Source organism: Silene latifolia, chromosome Y (assembly GCF_048544455.1).
Source record: "Silene latifolia isolate original U9 population chromosome Y, ASM4854445v1, whole genome shotgun sequence".
Classification (NCBI taxonomy): domain Eukaryota; kingdom Viridiplantae; phylum Streptophyta; class Magnoliopsida; order Caryophyllales; family Caryophyllaceae; genus Silene; species Silene latifolia.
This window is the reverse complement of record NC_133538.1, coordinates 278586537-278605782: the sequence shown is the minus strand read 5'-3', so window position 1 is coordinate 278605782 and position 19246 is coordinate 278586537. Positions and strand designations below refer to the sequence as shown.

The 19246-nt window shown below is 37.0% G+C and overlaps 1 protein-coding gene across 1 annotated transcript; it reads right to left on the bottom strand.

The window, feature by feature from the left end:
• Positions 1 to 824: 824 nt before the first annotated feature.
• Positions 825 to 18314, bottom strand: LOC141633132 (gamma carbonic anhydrase 1, mitochondrial-like). The gene is made up of 5 exons (XM_074445605.1): positions 18008 to 18314; positions 2595 to 2738; positions 2250 to 2375; positions 2013 to 2164; positions 825 to 1437 (listed from the first exon to the last, which is right to left on the bottom strand). The coding sequence occupies exons 1-5, from the start codon at positions 18120 to 18122 to the stop codon at positions 1156 to 1158; spliced, it is 819 nt and encodes a 272-aa protein (XP_074301706.1). The 5' UTR covers positions 18123 to 18314; the 3' UTR covers positions 825 to 1155.
• Positions 18315 to 19246: the final 932 nt, after the last annotated feature.

The following is a 19246-nucleotide window of genomic DNA, read 5'->3' as shown; positions in this document are numbered from 1 at the left end:
GGGATAGTAAAATGAAAGTAGGGAAGTAAAAGTTATTGTGGGTGACTATTTACTGGAAGGGTATAACGGTCACTTATTAGTTTTTTCACCGGATTTGACAGTTGGTATAAAGTTTATAAAATTTGGGCACTTGTGGTATAAGTTTTGTAAAAAAATTATGTTAGGTATAAGATTTGAAAAGTAGTGTTATGTTAGGTATAAATTGTCAATTTACCCTTAAAAATATCTAACTTTTATAATTTTTACAAATACATAGTTAACAATATTTACCGCCTAAAGCACGCGTTGGCGAACGTGAAAAAGCAAAGTGATAGAGTGGAATCATGCAATTCATACTTAGTTTTCTTAGACAATTCGTTGCTCTAAGTCAAAAGAGAGCAATAATTTAGAGAAATGGATACCGGTCAAAATTAATATCAACGGAAAAATTCTTCCTCAAATACTCTAAAGAAATGTATAGAAATGAAATGAGAAATTCTTGTATTTTAAAATAATTTCAATTTTTAGACTATGACAACGGGATCTTCAAACATTTTATTTTCTGAGAAAATTCATCCTGACAACAATAAGTTTGATCGGACTCCAAACTACTCTACAGCACAAAGTTGCAAAGGCGCTTGTGTTTGGCGCATTGTTTAACATTATAGAACACGATATGAGGTTACAAGTTACAACTTGACTTCCATATCAATCAATTAATTTGCAATTCCTATAGTAAGAGCTGTGATTTCATCACAACAAAGTCGGAACTCCGAAGTATCATCATTTGGTTCCACAGTGAAAAAATGAAGTATGATGACAGAGAGATCTATGTAGAAAGGGCAGAAGGTAAACAGATTGCCATCTTATTTCCAATGCTCACAAATCACATTACACAAATGTTGACAAGATGACCCTGTGTAACTTCAAAATATGGTTACATAGTCGTAACTCAACATTCGAAACTTTCACAGAGTTCGACATTGGCATTACAACAGGGATTTTAAGTGGCTAATATGATGAGAAACTGAAGGTCGGCTGAAAACAAAAATTGTATCAGAGGACTATTGTTTGAAATTATTGGAACTGAAGTAGCCAATCTCGAACATAACTGATAATTGCAAAATCAACAAGAAAAACCGGTCAAGTAATGGCAGAAGTCACCTACAAGAGTGTTTATGAAGATTTCTGTGCAGCTTTCTCGGGTAAGACATTGTCAGGGAGGATAAGCTCAGGCGGGGTTTCTCGAACAATGCCAATCATGGAATCATACTCCTCATCTTTGTTAGCATATTTCTTTCGCAGTGCCTTCTCAAATTCGATCTCGTCAAAGCTTTTCGCATTTTCAGCTGCGTGAATCTGTGCTAGGTTGGTGTAATTAGCCGCTGACTGAGCAATGAAAGCAATCTCTTCCTCTGTAAGGTTCCTCAGAAATTTGGCTGGATTACCTCCCCAAACCTGTATTGAGAAAATGGAGCGTGACCTCAATAAGGTAATAATGTAATGCAAGCAAAGCTTTCATTAAGAAACCCCAGGTGCGCCCTAAATAGGCTAAAATCAGGATAACAATAAACCATAGTTATGCTAAAAACTCAAAACGAATGTAACTCTCTTTGAACTAGCTTCACTAGAATTCCCGAGTTCAATTCCCTTCTAATGCAAGGGTATTAACACTCGGGAGGAAAGCTTTGCAATTCTTCTTTTCGTTTATGGCTCGTCGATGGAGCAAACCACAAAAAAAGTAGCTGATGGCCCCACGAAACCTTTCAAAATATATAGATAGATATCCTGAACTGACATGAGCATACTAATTTTATTGTTTGCCTGATGAAATAGGATATACTAATTTTATTGTCTGCCTGATGAAATATGTACTAATGAGACTGGTCAGTTCCTTATCAAATCATGTATTGTGTCAGAGTTCCTAAGATAATTAGGTAAATCGCTAAACAAGAGTATAAAACTTCAGCTATCTCCAATCCAATATTTGAATTATGAACTTCGAGGAGCAAGAACATATGGAGAGAATTAACCTGTCCAGAAGGAATTTTGGTATTCTGCCTTACAAGGGCTCCAGCAGCAACCATGGCATGTTTTTCAACAACTACTCCATCAAGTAACGTGGCACCCATACCAACAAATGCCTCATCATCAACAGTACAAGCATGTAAGACTGCACTGTGACCTATTCCATGCATACAAAAAGTCACGCGGCATCATCAAATTGTAAAAACCATGGTTATCAGGCTGTCAGGGTAATTTTAACTCACCAACAGTAACATTATCTCCAATAATAGTCTGCAACACCTTCCCGGCTAAGTTTGACTTTGCCACATGAACAAGAGAATTATCTTGAATATTAGTTCCAGACCCAATAGAAATGTGGTTCACATCACCTGCATAAATAGGGAGATACAGCTATCGTAAACAGCCAATAACAGAAAGACGTGACTCACATGAGCTTTGGCCTAAAGCGAATAAATGAGGGCATCGCAAAGGCAGCCATTAAGAAGACAAAAGTCAACAGACAAATCAGCAGAGTATCTGTTGGACAAAGGTTGAAGAAGAACGGGTTCCCAAATTAAAGGTAGTGTAATACATTACAAACATCATACCTCTTAAAACACAGCCATACCAAATGGAAGAGCCGCATCCAATCAGAACATCTCCAATAACAGAAGCACTTGGTGCCACGAAGGCTTCCTTGTCGACCACGGGTGCCTTATCAAATATGTTCATCAAAGTCCGATGCCGAGACACTAGAGACACAAAGATAGATTAGACAATGCAACGATACAGGCAGCAAACAAACATAGGTGGTTGCTGAGGACTTTAAGCAGCTCCGTGCCTCCGCCTCAAGTTATACACGAATGATAAGTTAAGCGGATGAAGATGATAGAAAAGTACTCTGTTATTTCCATTTGATTTGGGCACGGTTCTTAAGAAACTAGACTAGTATGTCTTTTAAAACAAACCCACTTAATATTAGTCATAATCTCAGCAACCTCCACCACACTCCTGCCAGGTAACCACCGCAACTCCACCACACCAGACACCACCATAACAAGCGGCCACCACACTCCAACCACCAACTCGCCTAACCACTCAAAAATCACCACACCATCACAAAATTAACACAAAACCTCTGCCACCCACAATCACAGCAGCACCACCGGTGTTGCACCACTCACCACTCACCACGTCGACAGCAACGGTGACCACCATCAGAAGTCGGAGAACACCACGTTGGTGGTAGTTTGCAAAAATTACCAGTGTTTCCTTGTACAATTTAGATCTGGGTTTTGTGAGATAATTTGTATTTTCAGCATTGCTGCTGCAGTAGCATATTTTGGAAGGATCTAGGGGTTACTAGGTTTCTAATAATCTGTTGAGTCACATTTAATATGTCCTAGGAAATCTAAGTTGTGAGTTGTATTTCTAGTTCCTAGGGTAGCTCTAGAATTCTCTATGAGGACTATTTAAAGGCAAACTACAATCTGATTGTAGCAACCAAAAAAAAAAAATTTCAGATTCATAATAAATAAAAGAGCAGCAGCTCGAACCTTAAAAATCAATTTCTCACCAACAAATTTGGCATCAGAGCCAGAAATGGCTTCCGCAACTTCTACTACTGTTTTCTCCTATTCACCAAACCAAATCCCCATCTTTGAAGGCATGCATTATGATTATTGGCACAGCCAAATGAAGTTTTTCTTCATATCAGAAGGCTTGTGGGAATTAGTTGAAATAGGCTATGAGGACCCACCCGGCGACAGACGACCCGACAAGACCCAAATAAGAATATAAAGAAAATGTGAAGAATGATGCTAAAGCATTACGCTATATTCATCAAGGTGTGAGTAGGACAATCTACCCCCGAATATATGGCATTTCTAAAGCCAAGGAAGCGGAAGTTCTCCAAAAAGAATTTCAGGGAAATCAAAGGGTAATTTCCATCAAACTTCAAACTGCATGGAAGAATTTTGATAATTTATCAATGAAAGATGATGAGACAATTCCAGATTTTTGCTCCCGCGTAACGACGATAGTAAATCAAATTAAAAGTTGTGGCGATAGCATTCCCGAGAAAAGAGTTGTTGAAAAAGTTCTAAGGAGTTTAAATTCAAAATTCGATTATATTGTTCCCGCCATCGAAGAATCGAAAGATCTCTCACAGTTCTCAATGTTTGAGCTAATGGGCTCACTTGAAGCACACGAAGAAAGAATGCGAAAGCCTCCAAATCGACCCTTGGAGCAAGCATTTCGATCGCAACTAAATCTGCCCAAGACAGATTCTTATATGAAGAAAGGAAGTGAATTTCAAAAGAAGGAGCAACATGGAAGAGGCAATCGTGAGAATAATTCCTACCGTGGCGGGGCGGAGAGGAAGGAGAGGATACCGACAACAAAAGGCGAGGAAATTCCACCCCTCTTTGCATTATTTGCAAAAGGTCCGGTCATGAGTCAGTCGAGTGTCGCTATAAGTGCAAAAGATGCAAAATTCCCAACCATTCTCAAAGGGATTGTTGGCATCAAAATAAGGAGAAAACTGAGGCAAACTTCCTTCAAGAAGGAGAAGGAGATCAAGTGTTCTACACTTGTTTGAATGTGGAAGAGAAGTCGGATAAGGTGTGGTTTCTAGACAGCGGTTGTAGTAACCACATGACAGGAGATAAGGAAATCTTTAAAGAGCTTGATACAACTTACAAGAGTCAGGTCACTCTTGGAGATGGCAAAGCAGAAAGTGTCGAAGGCAAAGGAACTATTTCGGTGGCATCAAATTCGGAAATCGAAGTACATTAATGACGTTCTCTATGTACCACGTCTTGCTCATAATCTTCTAAGTGTTGGGCAGCTGGTGCAGAAAGGCTACAAAGTGGTGTTTGATGGTGGTCAATGTGAAATCATTGACAAAAAGACAAAGGTTGTTATTACAAAAGTTGGTATGGCTCGAAATAAAGTCTTTCCTCTTGTCATGCCAAGTTGTAAGAAAGTTGCTTTAAGTAGTGAAGTCGTCGACGAATCGCACCTTTGGCATTTAAGATATGGTCATTTGCATGAGAGAGGGTTGCGATTACTTAAGCGAAGGGAATGGGAATGGTGGCTGGACTTCCGGAGATCAAGGGACAAAAAGGAGTATGTGAAGGTTGTATATATGGCAAGATGCATCGCTTACCTTTTCCAAAGACATCTTGGAGGGCAAAAGTACCATTGGAGCTTGTTCATGCTGACATTTTCGGCCCCACAAGAACTCCCTCTCTAGGTAACAAAAGATATTTTCTTTTGTTTGTGGATGATTACACTCGCATGATGTGGATCTATTTTCTTGATAAAAAGTCAGATGCTTTTAGTGTCTTTTTGCAATTTAAATTCCTTGTTGAAAGACAAAGTGGCTTCCTAATCAAGACACTAAGAACTGACCGTGGTGGAGAATTTATCTACAAACCCTTCATGGAGTATTGCAAAAGGGAAGGCATTATGAGGCAAATCGACGATTCGTTCATTACCCAAAAAAATGGTGTTGCTTGAGAGGAGAAACCGAACAATTGTTGAAATGGCTAGAAGCATGCTAAAGGGTAAAAAACTACCAAATAGTCTATGGGCAGAAGCTGTCCACACAGCTGTATACATCTTGAATCGCTCCCCAACAAAATCAGTTCGCAACAAGACTCCATTTGAAGCTTGGAGTGGGAGAAAACCAACGGTTGACCATCTTAAAGTGTTTGGCAGCATTGCATACGCTCTAAATCAATCTCCAAACAAGGACAAATTTGATGAGAAAGGTGAGAAGATGCTTTTTGTTGGTTATAGTGATGAATCTAAAGGCTACAGGCTGCTAAATCCGGAAAACAAGAAGATTCTTGTTTCTAGAGATGTCATTTTTGATGAAACAAGAACTTGGGAATGGGCAGCGAATGAAGATTCACCACCAGCAGCACCTGATGTCCTTTCAGGTGGATAGTGGCCGCAATGACCAGCAAAACAGAAACAGTAACAATGAAGGTGCTGCCACAAACACTGAAGAGCAGAATAGCACTTCTCCTATGAGGTCAGGCTCTTCTAGTTCCTCTTCTAGTTCACCATCAAGTCCTTCCAGCAACACTTCCAGTTCTAGTTCTAGTTCTTCCTCCAGTGCACAGTCAAATTCTCCATCACCACCTCCGGTTCGACGCACCGAAAGAGTAAGCAGGCCACCTGACCGCTTTGGCCAATGGACATCTCATGTAGTATTAACTGATGAAGTAAGTGACTTTGCTCTCTTTACATGTGAGCCACATACTTTTGATGAAGCAACGAAAGAAGATGTGTGGAGAAAAGCAATGGATGATGAGATTGCCATGATCGAAAAGAACAAGACTTGGCAGCTTGTAGATCTTCCAAAAGGCAAAGAAGTGATTGGTTTGAAGTGGGTGTACAAAACAAAATATAATGAAGATGGAAGCATTCAAAAATTCAAAGCAAGATTAGTTGTCAAGGGGTATGCCCAACAACCTGGAATTGATTTTAATGAAACCTTCGCTCCGTTCGCTCGTATAAAACAATCGTTGGTATTGGCTTTGGCGGCTCAATTGGAGTTAGAAGTATTTCAACTTGATGCAAAGTCTGCTTTTCTTAATGGCGAGCTAGAAGAAGAGGTGTACGTGGAGCAACCACAAGGCTATGAGGTAAAGGGAAAAGAGGATAAAGTGTACAAATTGAAGAAAGCTCTATATGGGCTTAAACAAGCTCCAAGAGCGTGGAATAGTAAGATTGATAGCTACTTCTTGAATAATGGCTTTACTAAAAGCCCAAATGAGCCCTCACTTTACATGAAGAAAAATGGGCAGAAGTTCCTCATTATTTGCCTCTATGTAGATGACTTGATATTCACCGGAAATGATTACTCTCTCATAGCCGAATTCAAGAAAAGCATGATGAAGGAATTTGAGATGACAGATTTGGGGCTTATGAAGTATTTTTTGGGCATTCAAGTCAAGCAAATAAAGGGGGAGATATTTATCTCTCAAGAAAAATATGCCCTAAGACTTGTTGAAAAAGTTTAACATGAAGGACTCCAAACCAGTAGCAACACCTATGGCAGCAAATGAGAAGTTAAAGCAAGAAGACGGTGGAGCTAAGGTTGATGCAAGCATGTATCGAAGCCTTGTTGGGTCACTATTGTACCTCACTCATACAAGGCCAGACCTAACACAAGCTGTAAGTATGGTGTCTAGGTTCTTGAATAATCTAGTAAGCTTCATTTTGCGGCGAAAGAACGGATATTGAGATACTTAAAAGGCACCGTATCACATGGCATTAAGTATACTAAGGAAGAAGATCATATTCAAGTGGGCTATACTGATAGTGATTGGGCAGGTTCACTAGACGATAGGAAAAGCACTTCAGCATATGTTATGTGCCTAGGTTCGAAGGTGATTTCATGGAGTTCAAGAAAGACAAAGAACCGTGGCATTGTCATCCACGAAGTTGAGTATCGGCGACTACAGAGGTCGCTTGTGAAGTGGTTTGGTTAAGAAGAATGTTGACAGATTTGGGGCAAGAGCAAAGTGGTCCTACAACAATCTTTTGTGATAATATGTCAACTATTGCCCTTGCTAAGAATCCTGTATTTCATGCAAGGACAAAGCACATCGAAATTCGCCATCATTTCATCCGTGACTTGGTCAACAAAAGGGCGATCCAATTGAAGTTCATTAACACCAATGATCAGCCAGCAGACATGCTTACTAAGCCGGTCACAACAGAAAAGTTTCTGAAGTTTAAGGGGCAGCTGAAAATTACAAATTAAAGGGGGAATTTGTGAGATAATTTGTATTTTCAGCATTGCTGCTGCAGTAGCATATTTTGGAAGGATCTAGGGGCTACTAGGTTTCTAATAATCTGTTGAGTCACATTTAATATGTCCTAGGAAATCTAAGTTGTGAGTTGTATTTCTAGTTCCTAGGGTAGCTCTAGAATTCTCTATGAGGACTATTTAAAGGCAAACTACAATCTGATTGTAGCAACCAAAAAAAAAAAAATTTCAGATTCATAATAAATAAAAGAGCAGCAGCTCAAACCTTAAAAATCAATTTCTCACCAACAGGTTTGAGGTCCGAGCTAGAGAGGAAAAAAGTTTGTTTTGGGTAGCAAGGAGATCGAATAAAAGGAGAGCATAGAAGGAAGGAGCTGGCGGCGGCTAAATCGGATACAGTAATCATCAGCATCAACACAAAAACTTTCTCTTCTTAAACAAGTTGCGAATCAATGTTCTCGCAATCCTCCTTCCACTTTTTTTCACCCTAGAAAAATAATCCATTCCATTTGCACTGTCCAGAATTCTTTTTGCTCCTTCCCAATAGAAGTGTTCTCTTTCTATAGTTAGTAAAATAAATAAGTGAGCTTCTCATCCTTACCCCTAATCAAGTAACATACTCCTATCTTATCGACACTCCTAGTGCAGAGAGATTTGACACATCACACATCTACGTTTAAATTCCCCAAGTCAACAGATATAATGATATTCGCCACCAATTCTTAAATACGAGGCATAGCCAAATCAAGACAATATAAATGGGATACAAGGTGCAGTTGATCACTGCTGCTTGCTTTTGGGCCTTTTACTAATTATCATACCTTCTGTTTCTTCTCTTTTAAAAGCTTTTGTACGTCCCCTTTCTCATTGGGATCTTTAATGAGTACGTTTTGAATCCTTTTTCACATCCTAAGCAGTAAAAGTGCACATGTTTCTAGCAGAGCCAGGATTTGAACTCAAAGGGGACGATAAATTTCAGCAGGGGCGATAAGGGAAACTCTAAAAAAGTGCGAAAACTTTAACTATATAATTTGAAATTTTCATTCTCCAACGGGGACGAGCGCCGCAGCTAGCCCTCCCCTAGCTCCACCAATCAGTTCCTTGTAATGGAATACATTAACTCAGGTGTTTTCTATGTGCCTTTGTTCATTATGCATAAAACTATGTTACCTTTTGACATCTTCACTGTTGTAAAGAGGCATACAACAACTTGCAATTGGCAATCTAAGATATCAAATTGGTCAAACATCTAAAGTTCTCAGCCTGACAATCTTCTAGGCTACACCAAACACACGCCAAATCCTTGTCAGTAAAGACATCAACTTGGAGGATGACTTTTCTCTTTTTCTCATATTCCTTGATAAAAAAAACCTTACCTTTCCCCATACCAAAAAGCTATTTGGTTACTGTTTATCTTTACCCATGTTATCCACATAAAAAAAAAAGTAACTGAAAGGAGGCAGGTTTACACTTGGAAATCTGACAAGAGTATCAATATAACAAAGGTAAAAATATTAAGAAGAGGACAATCTAGTTACATTAGCAAAACAAAATATATGAAAAGCTCACAGAAGGTGAAAGATAAAGAGGATAAGTGATTTGCTACTTAACCTATAAAAATAAAACTCCATTGTGCGAAAATACTATATCTGAAACTAGAGGCTTGCTAAACAAAGGGTCATGACACTAAACCTCATATATCACCATGTACATGCACTAGCGTGATGTAGCAGTTTTACAATAATAGGCACCTAACTAAGAGAAAAGTCACCTGAGAATTTTTATTATTAGTGGTCAATGCTCATTCACCTTCCATCCATATTAGATAGAAGCACTAAACAAATTTCTGTATAATGTCCACCAAAGTCGAGCAAATGACTCCCACAACTACATGGATATGGAAAAAAAAAATGTGTCAAATATAATTTAACAAGTGATAAACCCTACTGTCCCAACTTTTGCTATCCCATGACAAGACTTCGCAGCATAAATCAAACAGCAACTGGAACAATCTATCACCAGTACTAAACCAATCATCATCCGCAAGCATAGCTTTGAACAATCAAAAGCATTTTAGGAAACTGGAAATTTTCACAAATCTTATCTTTATAAATAGAACATTTCAAGCAATTTGGTGCACCCACCTCATCACATACAAGTTTTTTTTTTTCTTTTTTTTAAACAGTAAACATGGTCCCTAAAAATAAGGGAGTGAACAAAATTTTATTTCATAAAGGGCTCCATTTTTTCGCACTGAATTAATTATCCTCTCTCATGTATTATACTATTATGAATGAACTAAAGATTACAAATTATAATCCCCGAAATTACAAATTGTAGTACAAATAAATCTCTAAAATTAAAAATTACACTCTAAAAATTACAAAACTTCGAAAATTAATGACATGCTTACATTTTCATCAAAAAATTAAAACAATAATAATAATAAGGGTAATAATAATAAAACAAAAAAATTATACATTACAATAGATATTCATGAATCCAAAAATAACAATCTCTGAAATTAGAAATTACAATCCAAAAATTACAAAACTTTGAAAATTAATGGAGTAACAGACTTAGATTTTCATAAAAATATTAAAACAAAATAATAATTATATTTTAGAGCTTTTAATTGGATATACAACTGATGATTAAAGAGAGAAAAGATATAGTACAAGTGATGATTTTAAAGGGGAAAAGATATACAAGTGAAGATTAAAGAGAGAAACAAAATAAATAAAATACGAGTGAAAATATAAAAATAATACGGAGTATATTTTTTAATATTACCTTTTAAAACCTAGGTAGACTTAAATACAGTAGATCTACAAATTTCGAGATAGTACCTAGGTTGCACGGACACTCCTCCTAATCAGCGTTCCCGTGTCGGACAGACACGACACTCGTCGGACACACGTCAAAACGTGTCGGACACTTGTAAAGCCGTGTCTAACTTTCATCTTTTATTTGGGCACGTGTCCGACACGTGTCCATGGTATTTTGAGCCGTGTCCATGGTATTTGGACACACCTCCAAACGGAATCAAGTGGAATTTAAGGTAAATGGCGAGAATTGTTATATGGTTGAATTTGGTGGGGAATTAAACTGAATTGGAGACAAATGATGTTCTTTAGACTAGTAATGAAATGTCGAAATAGATTGATTATAAGTTGGTTTTTGGTTTTGAAAATGAGAATGAGTTATAATTAACGTAAGTTTTACTTTCACTTATTTAAATTTAATATTCAATACTTTTTCAAAAATAAAATCACACATATATAACTATAAAATATATAGTTTATTAAATTTAAATGACGTGTCCCGTGTCCTAAATTTCATGGGATGCCGTGTCACGTGTCCGTGTCGTGTCCGTGTCCGTTTTGGTGCAACCTAGGATAGTACAGTGGAAATATGTGGTTATTCGGATCGATGGTTTTAGATTTGTGCAAGTCTTTAGAGTGAAATGGAAAAGACTCAAAGAGGTGAGATTGGAAGAAGGGTATGGATGGCGTTAGAGTTCAGCAAAAATATGAGTGTGGGGTAACAAATGATGTGAAGGAGGCAAGGAGCTAGGAGCAAATTCAAGGGTTTGGTGAAATGGTATTAGGGGATACAATGTATATATGGGCCATTATTATCTATGGGTATTAGCTTGAGCTTGAGGGTATTAGTTTGGGATAGGGTTGAAACTTTGGGCCGAGTATTTGGTTCCTTTGAGATATCGGGTAGTTAAAACCCATCGACAAATTATTAGACGCGGGCACATTTTCAACTTTGCTCTGAACTTTAACAATTCACTTCATCTCTCATTTCCCCCCTTTTTAGTATAAAAAATCAACCAAATTAACTTACAAACCAAAAATCTATACACTTATACAAAAATAATTACTAAAAGATAAACGAATTCGATAGAATCAAAATTACATTGAATAATTATAAGACCCACTTTTATGTATTGTTAACAACCATGATTCAAACAATTGTTATAATTATTTTTTTGTATAAAAAGAAATTCCGAGATAGTAAGGACCCAAGTTCACCTCATTTTCTTCGCATTCCAAATAACGGTAATAACTCAAAAACAAATAATTATAGTCAACACATTGAAACTCTATTACTAACATGGAACTTATTGGGTCAAGCGGGTCGGCTCGGTTTTACATTCACATATAACATAAAAGCAGATGATTAATGGCCCCGTATTTACAAGAACTCAATCAAACGTGGGGCCTATTTTACATTCACATTAAACATAAACTTATATTAGACTCATGTGGTTAAGCGGGTCGGATCGAGTTTCAACTTTAAACTAACAGGGGTTTTCGAGCACGGGTCAAATAGATAATGGGCCAAGCGGGTCGACTGTTCAGGTCATATTTTGATATGTCTAGCTAAGAGGCATTTCGCTTAACTGGGTATGTAATTGTTTATAATGTGTAAATGTTACCAACCATTCCGTATAACATATATATAAAAATGACATATATACAAATTAAATGAGGTGGCTTACTCTTATACTATATTAGGTAGATAACATGCATTTAGAACAACTGTTTGAGGAAACAACCCACAGGTAATCATTCATTTTTTTTTTCATTTTCGAGATAATATAATGTGTAAATGTTACCAACCATTCTGTATAACATATATATAAAAATGACATATATACAAATTAAATGAGGTGGCTTACTCTTATATTATATTAGGTAGATAACATGCATTTAGAACAACTGTTTGAGGAAACAACCCACAGGTAATCATTCATTTTTTTTTTCATTTTCGAGATAATAGTCTAAATCGCATACCCGTGCAATTTGCACGGGTTTAAAACTAGTTTGAGTAAACTACAGACATCCCAAGGAAAAAAAAGTCTACATCCGATTGATTGGACGCTTGGATGATAAATTTAAGGGTGGCGATAGGGCACCACTTGGTGACAGCAAATCTCGGTGCCACCATAATTAAAAATAAAAAAAAATAAGATTTTATTTTTCGTTTTTGCGCCAAAATTCTAAGGACAAATATGTAATTTTATATCTATTCAATTAATATGAACTCTAATTAAATTAATTTTATCTATAATATTGTACACCAAAACAATTTATTTAATACTCTATTAATCTAATTTACACTAAATTATTTTCATCATTAATTACGTTTCTTCATCGTTGTATATTTGTATTGTATCTTTCATCTACTAGGTTCGTTCTTCACATACAAGCCAACAAAAGAGGAAATACGATACGACTGAAGAAGAAGGCCATGGAATGAATTACGAACTTTTGATATGTAACAAATGGGTTATCATAATTTAATTTGCCTTCCTCAAGCAAAACTCAAATAAAACTCGAGTTTCGATCGACTGCCTTGAGACCTTGACAATGATTCCAGCCTTAGTACCTTACCATGAATCAACTGCATAATTTACTTGTTAAAACCATGCTTGACCACACCGTATACACAATTGTTTGTAGTAACATTCATCCTCAAAAAGTGGCAAGACTCTTGGGAAAATCCTACTGATTTTTTTATTTATTTTTTAGTTATGTAATTTTAAATTCCTAAACTACCATTTTCTACTAATTACTTTGAAATTTAAATCTTAGAAGAGGGAAATGAAAATACCTAGGTGATTTACCATAATGCCCCCGGTGACGCCCAATTTAAGTGCCACCCAGTGGCGCCATCTCATTTTCCTAAATTTAATATAATGCCACCTCTGTAACACCCTACGATAATTGAAGAAGTCCAGTGATAGGCTTAAATGACTAGTGCTTAAAGGGATTGGAAGTACTACTCATATCAACAAAGTGCACCTTCTTTTATGGTCATCCATGCGAAAGAACTCCAAAGTTAAGCGTGCTTGGCTGAGAGTAGTCTTAGGATGGGTGACCTCCTGGGAAGGCTTCCGGGATGCGCATGAGTGAGGACAAAATGCGCTATAAAGGACCCGTGTTGATTTGTGTGCCATGTACAGGTAAGCTATCATAAGTAACCGCTCCCGACCCGATTTGGGCCGGGGTGTTACAACCTCAACATAATCACTTTATTCAGTTCCTGATCTCGGGAGAAATCAAATAACCCAAACAAAGCAGCACCCCATAATTTATATTATTCGATGAATAAGGAGCTTCCCCCCAAAACTCTCCCATCAAATAATGAACATGAGCATTCCTCTCTCTAAATACTTAGAGAGAGAAAATTCTCTCCAAAAGCAAAAAAACATCGAGAAATTAGAAATGGGGTTGAATCTCTAATCTCCCACATTTCCTCATCTCTATTGTTAGAATTTTCTTCTTGTTACTTTTCTTGAGTTTTACCTACTATAAGATTTGACTATAATTACTCTCCATTTTAGAGAAGGATATCTATAAACTGGCTCGCATAAGAGACCGAAAGACGAGAGATATTGGGAGAGTTAGGTGTGTGAAAGATATGGACGACAAGGTTCTGGTTCAGGATAACGAAATAAAGGCTAGATGGAGTTCTTACTTTGATAATTTATTCAATGGACATCAGGAACAAGGTTTTGGGGATGTAGAGGTAACACCAAGCATGGTTAATCGGGAATTTGTGCGTAGAATACAAAAGAGTGAAGTTAGAAAGGCGTTAAGGAAGATGGGGTCAAAGAAAGCAGAGGGACCGGATGGTATACCCATAGAAGTTTGGAGGTGCTTCGGGGAGAAAGGGATCGAATGGGTAACCATGCTCTTCAACAAGATTTGGAGGAGCAACAAGATGCCATCAGCTTGGAGGAGAAGCACTCTTGTCCCTTTGTACAAGAACAAAGGTGATGTTCAAGAGTGTTCCAATTATCGGGGAATTAAACTTATGAGTCATACGATGAAGTTATGGGAGCGGGTAATCGAAAGAAAGGCTTAGGAGATGTGTAGACATCTCGGAAAACCAATTTGGATTTATGCCCGGGAGATCGACTATGGATGCGATTTTTATCATGAGACAGTTGATGGAATACCATCGGGACAAGAAGAAGGACTTACATATGGTTTTTATTGACTTGGAAAAGGCATATGATAGGGTACCAAGAGAAGTACTTTGGTGGGCTTTGGCGAGAAAGGGTGTGTCGCGAAAATATATTAACCTCATAAAGGACATGTATGAGGGGGCTAGTGCAAGTGTTCGCACTAATGTTGGGAGAACGGAAGAATTTCCTATTACCATCGGGGTGCATCAAGGTTCCGCACTTAATCCTTTTCTCTTTGCTATAGTTATGGATGAATTGACAAGGGATATTCAGGACGACATCCCTTGGTGTATGATGTTTGCTGATGATATTGTGTTGATTGATGAGACAAAAGAGGGGGTGGAGAGAAAGTTGAAATTGTGGAGGCAAACTCTAGAGACTCGTGGGTTCAGGCTGAGCAGGAGTAAGACTGAGTATTTGAGGTGTCAGTTCACTAAGGTGGCGGGGTTGAGATCGACAGAGGCGGGGAGTATTATTTTCGATGGGGTTCGGATTTCTTCAGATATCTAAGATCTATTATTCAAAAAGATGGGGAGTTAGACGGAGATGTGGCTCACAGAATTAAAGCAGGATGGTTGAAATGGAAGAGTGCTTCAGAGTTTCTATGCGATAAAGATATGTCCCAAAGATTAAAGGGAAAATTTTATCGCACGGCAATTAGGCCTGCCCTACTTTATGGCTTCGAGTGTTGGGCCGTGAAGTATTGTCACATTCAAAAGATGAGTGTGGCGGAGATGCGCATGTTGAGGTGGATGTGCGGACATACAAGGAAAGATCAGTTAAGGAATGAGGTGATTAGGGAAAAGGTAAAAGTGGCGCCAATAAAGGACAAGATGATGGAAAACCGACTAAGATGGTTTGGCCATGTGAGAAGGAGACCTATGGACGCACCCGTTAGGAGGCTGGAGACTTGGAGAACAGAAAAGGTCCCTAGAGGCAGAGGAAGACCGAGACAGACATGGTTGAGAGTGATAGAGCACGATATGAGAGTTCTGGGGCTTGAGGAGAGTATGGTGACGGAGAGGGCACAATGGAGGGAAAGGATACATGTGGATTTTTAGTATTTGATGTTTTTTGACAGATTGTGTTTTTTTATTTAATTTAAAGAAATTAATTTATTTATTTTTCTCTCCTTTATTACACTTTTTCACCAACCACTTTCTTATAGATTTTACCTGGTTCATTCCGGATCCTTAACTCTATTTCGGCTTTTAAAAAATCGTTTTAATCTTTCCTCTCGATTTAAATTTTAAGTTTTTATAAAAGAAAGACAGAATTCGATTTTAAAACCCCTAAGTTCACCTTGACTTTCCATTACATTTTCGTTCTTCCTTTTTGTTTTTCATCTTCCCTTTTTTTATTCGCATTTTGAGGCGTGCGTTCACCCATGGACGGTTCGAAAAGATGATTCATGTCAGTCGACCCCAAATCATTTTGGGATTAAGGCTCTGATGTTGTTGTTGTTGTTGTTGTTTACTCTCCATTTTAGTCTAGTAGAGTTTTTTAGTCATATATCTTAAGAATGAAGGTTTAATTCAAGAATTGAAATAGATCCAAGAAATTCTGAATTCTGCCCCAAGATTAATTTCTGAATCTCTGGTGTTGGCAAGTTTCTAAAAGGCATCTTTAGAAAATTTCTTCATAGTCAAATTATGTCCTAACAAGATGAAACCTCCATCATGTGTTCTTTTTCTATATTTGTTTCATTAAAAAGAAATACTCAGTACTTCTTTAGTCGATTCTCTCTTTTTGATTTACTCCTTAAGACTAATCTTTGATTTCCTCTTCTTTTTAGCCTTAAAGTGGTTATTTTAGACATATGTCTTAGTAATTGGAGGTTTAAATCAAGAAAAAAAAAAGAGCAATTTTTCAAGGGTTGATCATCAAATTGATTGTACTAAATCATTCTTGATTTTAGTTTGGGATCACTTCGTTCTCCCTTTAGATTTTTTTATTTTTTATTTTTCTTAATTTTTTTGTTGGGCTCTAAAGTAACTTTATTCTCTAATGAGAGTTTCTTATTTGATGTCCTTTAATTATGTTTGGTGCTTGGTAATTTGTTTCTTTTACTTTTCTCATCCGCAAGGATGGTATAGGTTGACTTCGATTAATCTAGATTCTTTACCCTATCAAAAAAAAAAAAAAAAAAATCAAATAATGAACATAGCCCAAACCCTCAAGCTAATAGCTTCAAAATTTCACCTTACTCAGCCTAGACAAACAAACAAGCGGTTGAATCTAGGTTTGCGGTGAGCTTAGAGTTCTGAATTGAAAACCAAGCCAAAACCTTAATAACTCACAGAATCAAGTAAGCTAGATTAGCCGTAAAGTCACACCTGTCCCGAATCCGTCAGCAACAAACTTACCCTGTGACTTCTTTTACATCTAAAAAACCAAGCCAAAACCTTAAGGGGGTGTTTGGTTCACCCAAAAAAGGTATGAGGTATGGGTTTGGAATGAGCCAAACCCATACCAAGTGTTTGTTTGGCAAATACAAGGGTTTCATACCCATACCTCAAACCCATGAGGTATGGGTTTCTCATACCCAAGGAAGGGGGTGGGTATGAGATTGATACCCACGGGTATCAAACTAAATTGATCAAAAATATGAAAAAACAAATTATAGCATATTGTAAATCCAATTTTTTATATACTTATTTGGTTAACTAATCATTTTCATGATTTTATAATATTGAAATTATTATTTATAATACTTTAATTTACGCATTTTAACCTTAATTGATGTTCAAACTCATACAACTCAAAAATGAACCAAACACAAGGTATGAGGAATCAAGTTTCAAACCCATACCACCCGGGTATAATTCCTGATTCCAACCCCATACCCGTGCACGAAACAAACGCCCCCTAAAAAGCTCGCGTCTCTTATCATAAAGACCGACTCAACTAAAACCTGTTGGTTCGCATATACAAACATCAACAAACAAAATGCCGAAAATTAAGCTATGCGGCTAAGGTGGCCTTCCATTACACAAGTACGTTGTAAAACGGCTCACTTTTGTAACTTCTTTTCCACTAATACTCGTGTAAAACCATCTTTACAAGAGACTAACCGATACAATAAATTAAAGTCAACTTTACCTCCACACTCATTTTAGATGTCAAAACCAACAGAATTTGATCCATAAAATGTCAACAAATTAAGGGTAAAAACACACAAACAAAGAGAACCCAGATCTATAATCGATTAAATCATCGAAAAGAAATGAAGCAAAAGAGCATACAGTGTTCTTGAAAATGGTGGTTGCCTTGAAGGCGGCAACCGAGACGATCCATAGCTTGACCCGTTTCTCGGATCCAAAATCCGACGGTGTAGATTGCCCGGCCCAGTGTACCCATTATTGTGATTGATATCTTCAATTGAAGAATTAGGGTTTATGGAAGGAAGGAAAGGTGGTGTGGACGGTGGAGCGATGGAGCGATGGGTTGGTGTTAGAGAAGGAGAGAGTGAGGAGAGGAAATGAAAAATGAAAATGAGAGGTGAAAAGTAAAAAATTGGAATTTTCCAAGTTGTCTTTGTGTGTGAAACGTGGGAGAAAATTTTGGAAATTTAGGTGTTGTTTGGCCAAATTTGTGCTGTTTAGCACCATTTATGTAAAATAACTTTTATTTTCTAGAATGAATTTTTTCATAAACTACGTTTTGAAAAAGTTGCGGTTGTTTGGCCTAACTTTTGTAAAAGTAGTTTGGCCTACTACTGCTGCTTTTTTGTTTCTTTTTAGTTTCTATAATCCTAAAAGTTTTTGGGAGAAGTAGAAGCAGAAACATCAATTTGGTGCTTCTGTTTCTAGTAGCTTTTTATTAACTTCTGACTTTTCAAAAGTAGTTTTTTATCTCCCTAGATTATAGTGTTTGGCCCAACTACTACTTTTACAATTAGAAAAGCACTTAGGTGCTGTTTGGCCAAGCTTAAAAAGTGTTTTTGTAATTGAAAAAGTAGTAACTTGGTCAAACATGTTAAATTAGAGAGTTTTAAAAGTACTTTTGAGAAGTCAAAAACTGATTATTCACCCCCAAAAGTAGAAGTAGATATTTACTACTTCTACTTCTACTTTTTACATAAAGAACCAAATAAGCAAATAAAAGTTGTATTAAAGTAGTTAGGCCAAACATGTAAATTTTGTGAGAAGCCGCTTTTACAAAAGTATGGCCAAACAACTAAAACTTTTCCAAAAAGTAACTTGTGAATAAACTCCTTTTAAAAATGAAAAGTCATTTTTCATAAGCAAGGTCAAACAGCACCTTAGAAAGCTTGACCAAACACCCCTTAAAAGAGTTTTTACTTTTTAAAATGAGTTTTTCCACAAACTAATTCTTGAAAAAGTTGTGATTGTTTGGCCTAACTTTTGTAAAAATAGTTTTTCCAAATTTGATGTGTTTGGCCTAATTATTTTTATTCGACTTTTTTGATTTTTTTTTGTTTACTATATAATTTAGGTCTGCGTCACACTTATCAAACTTTT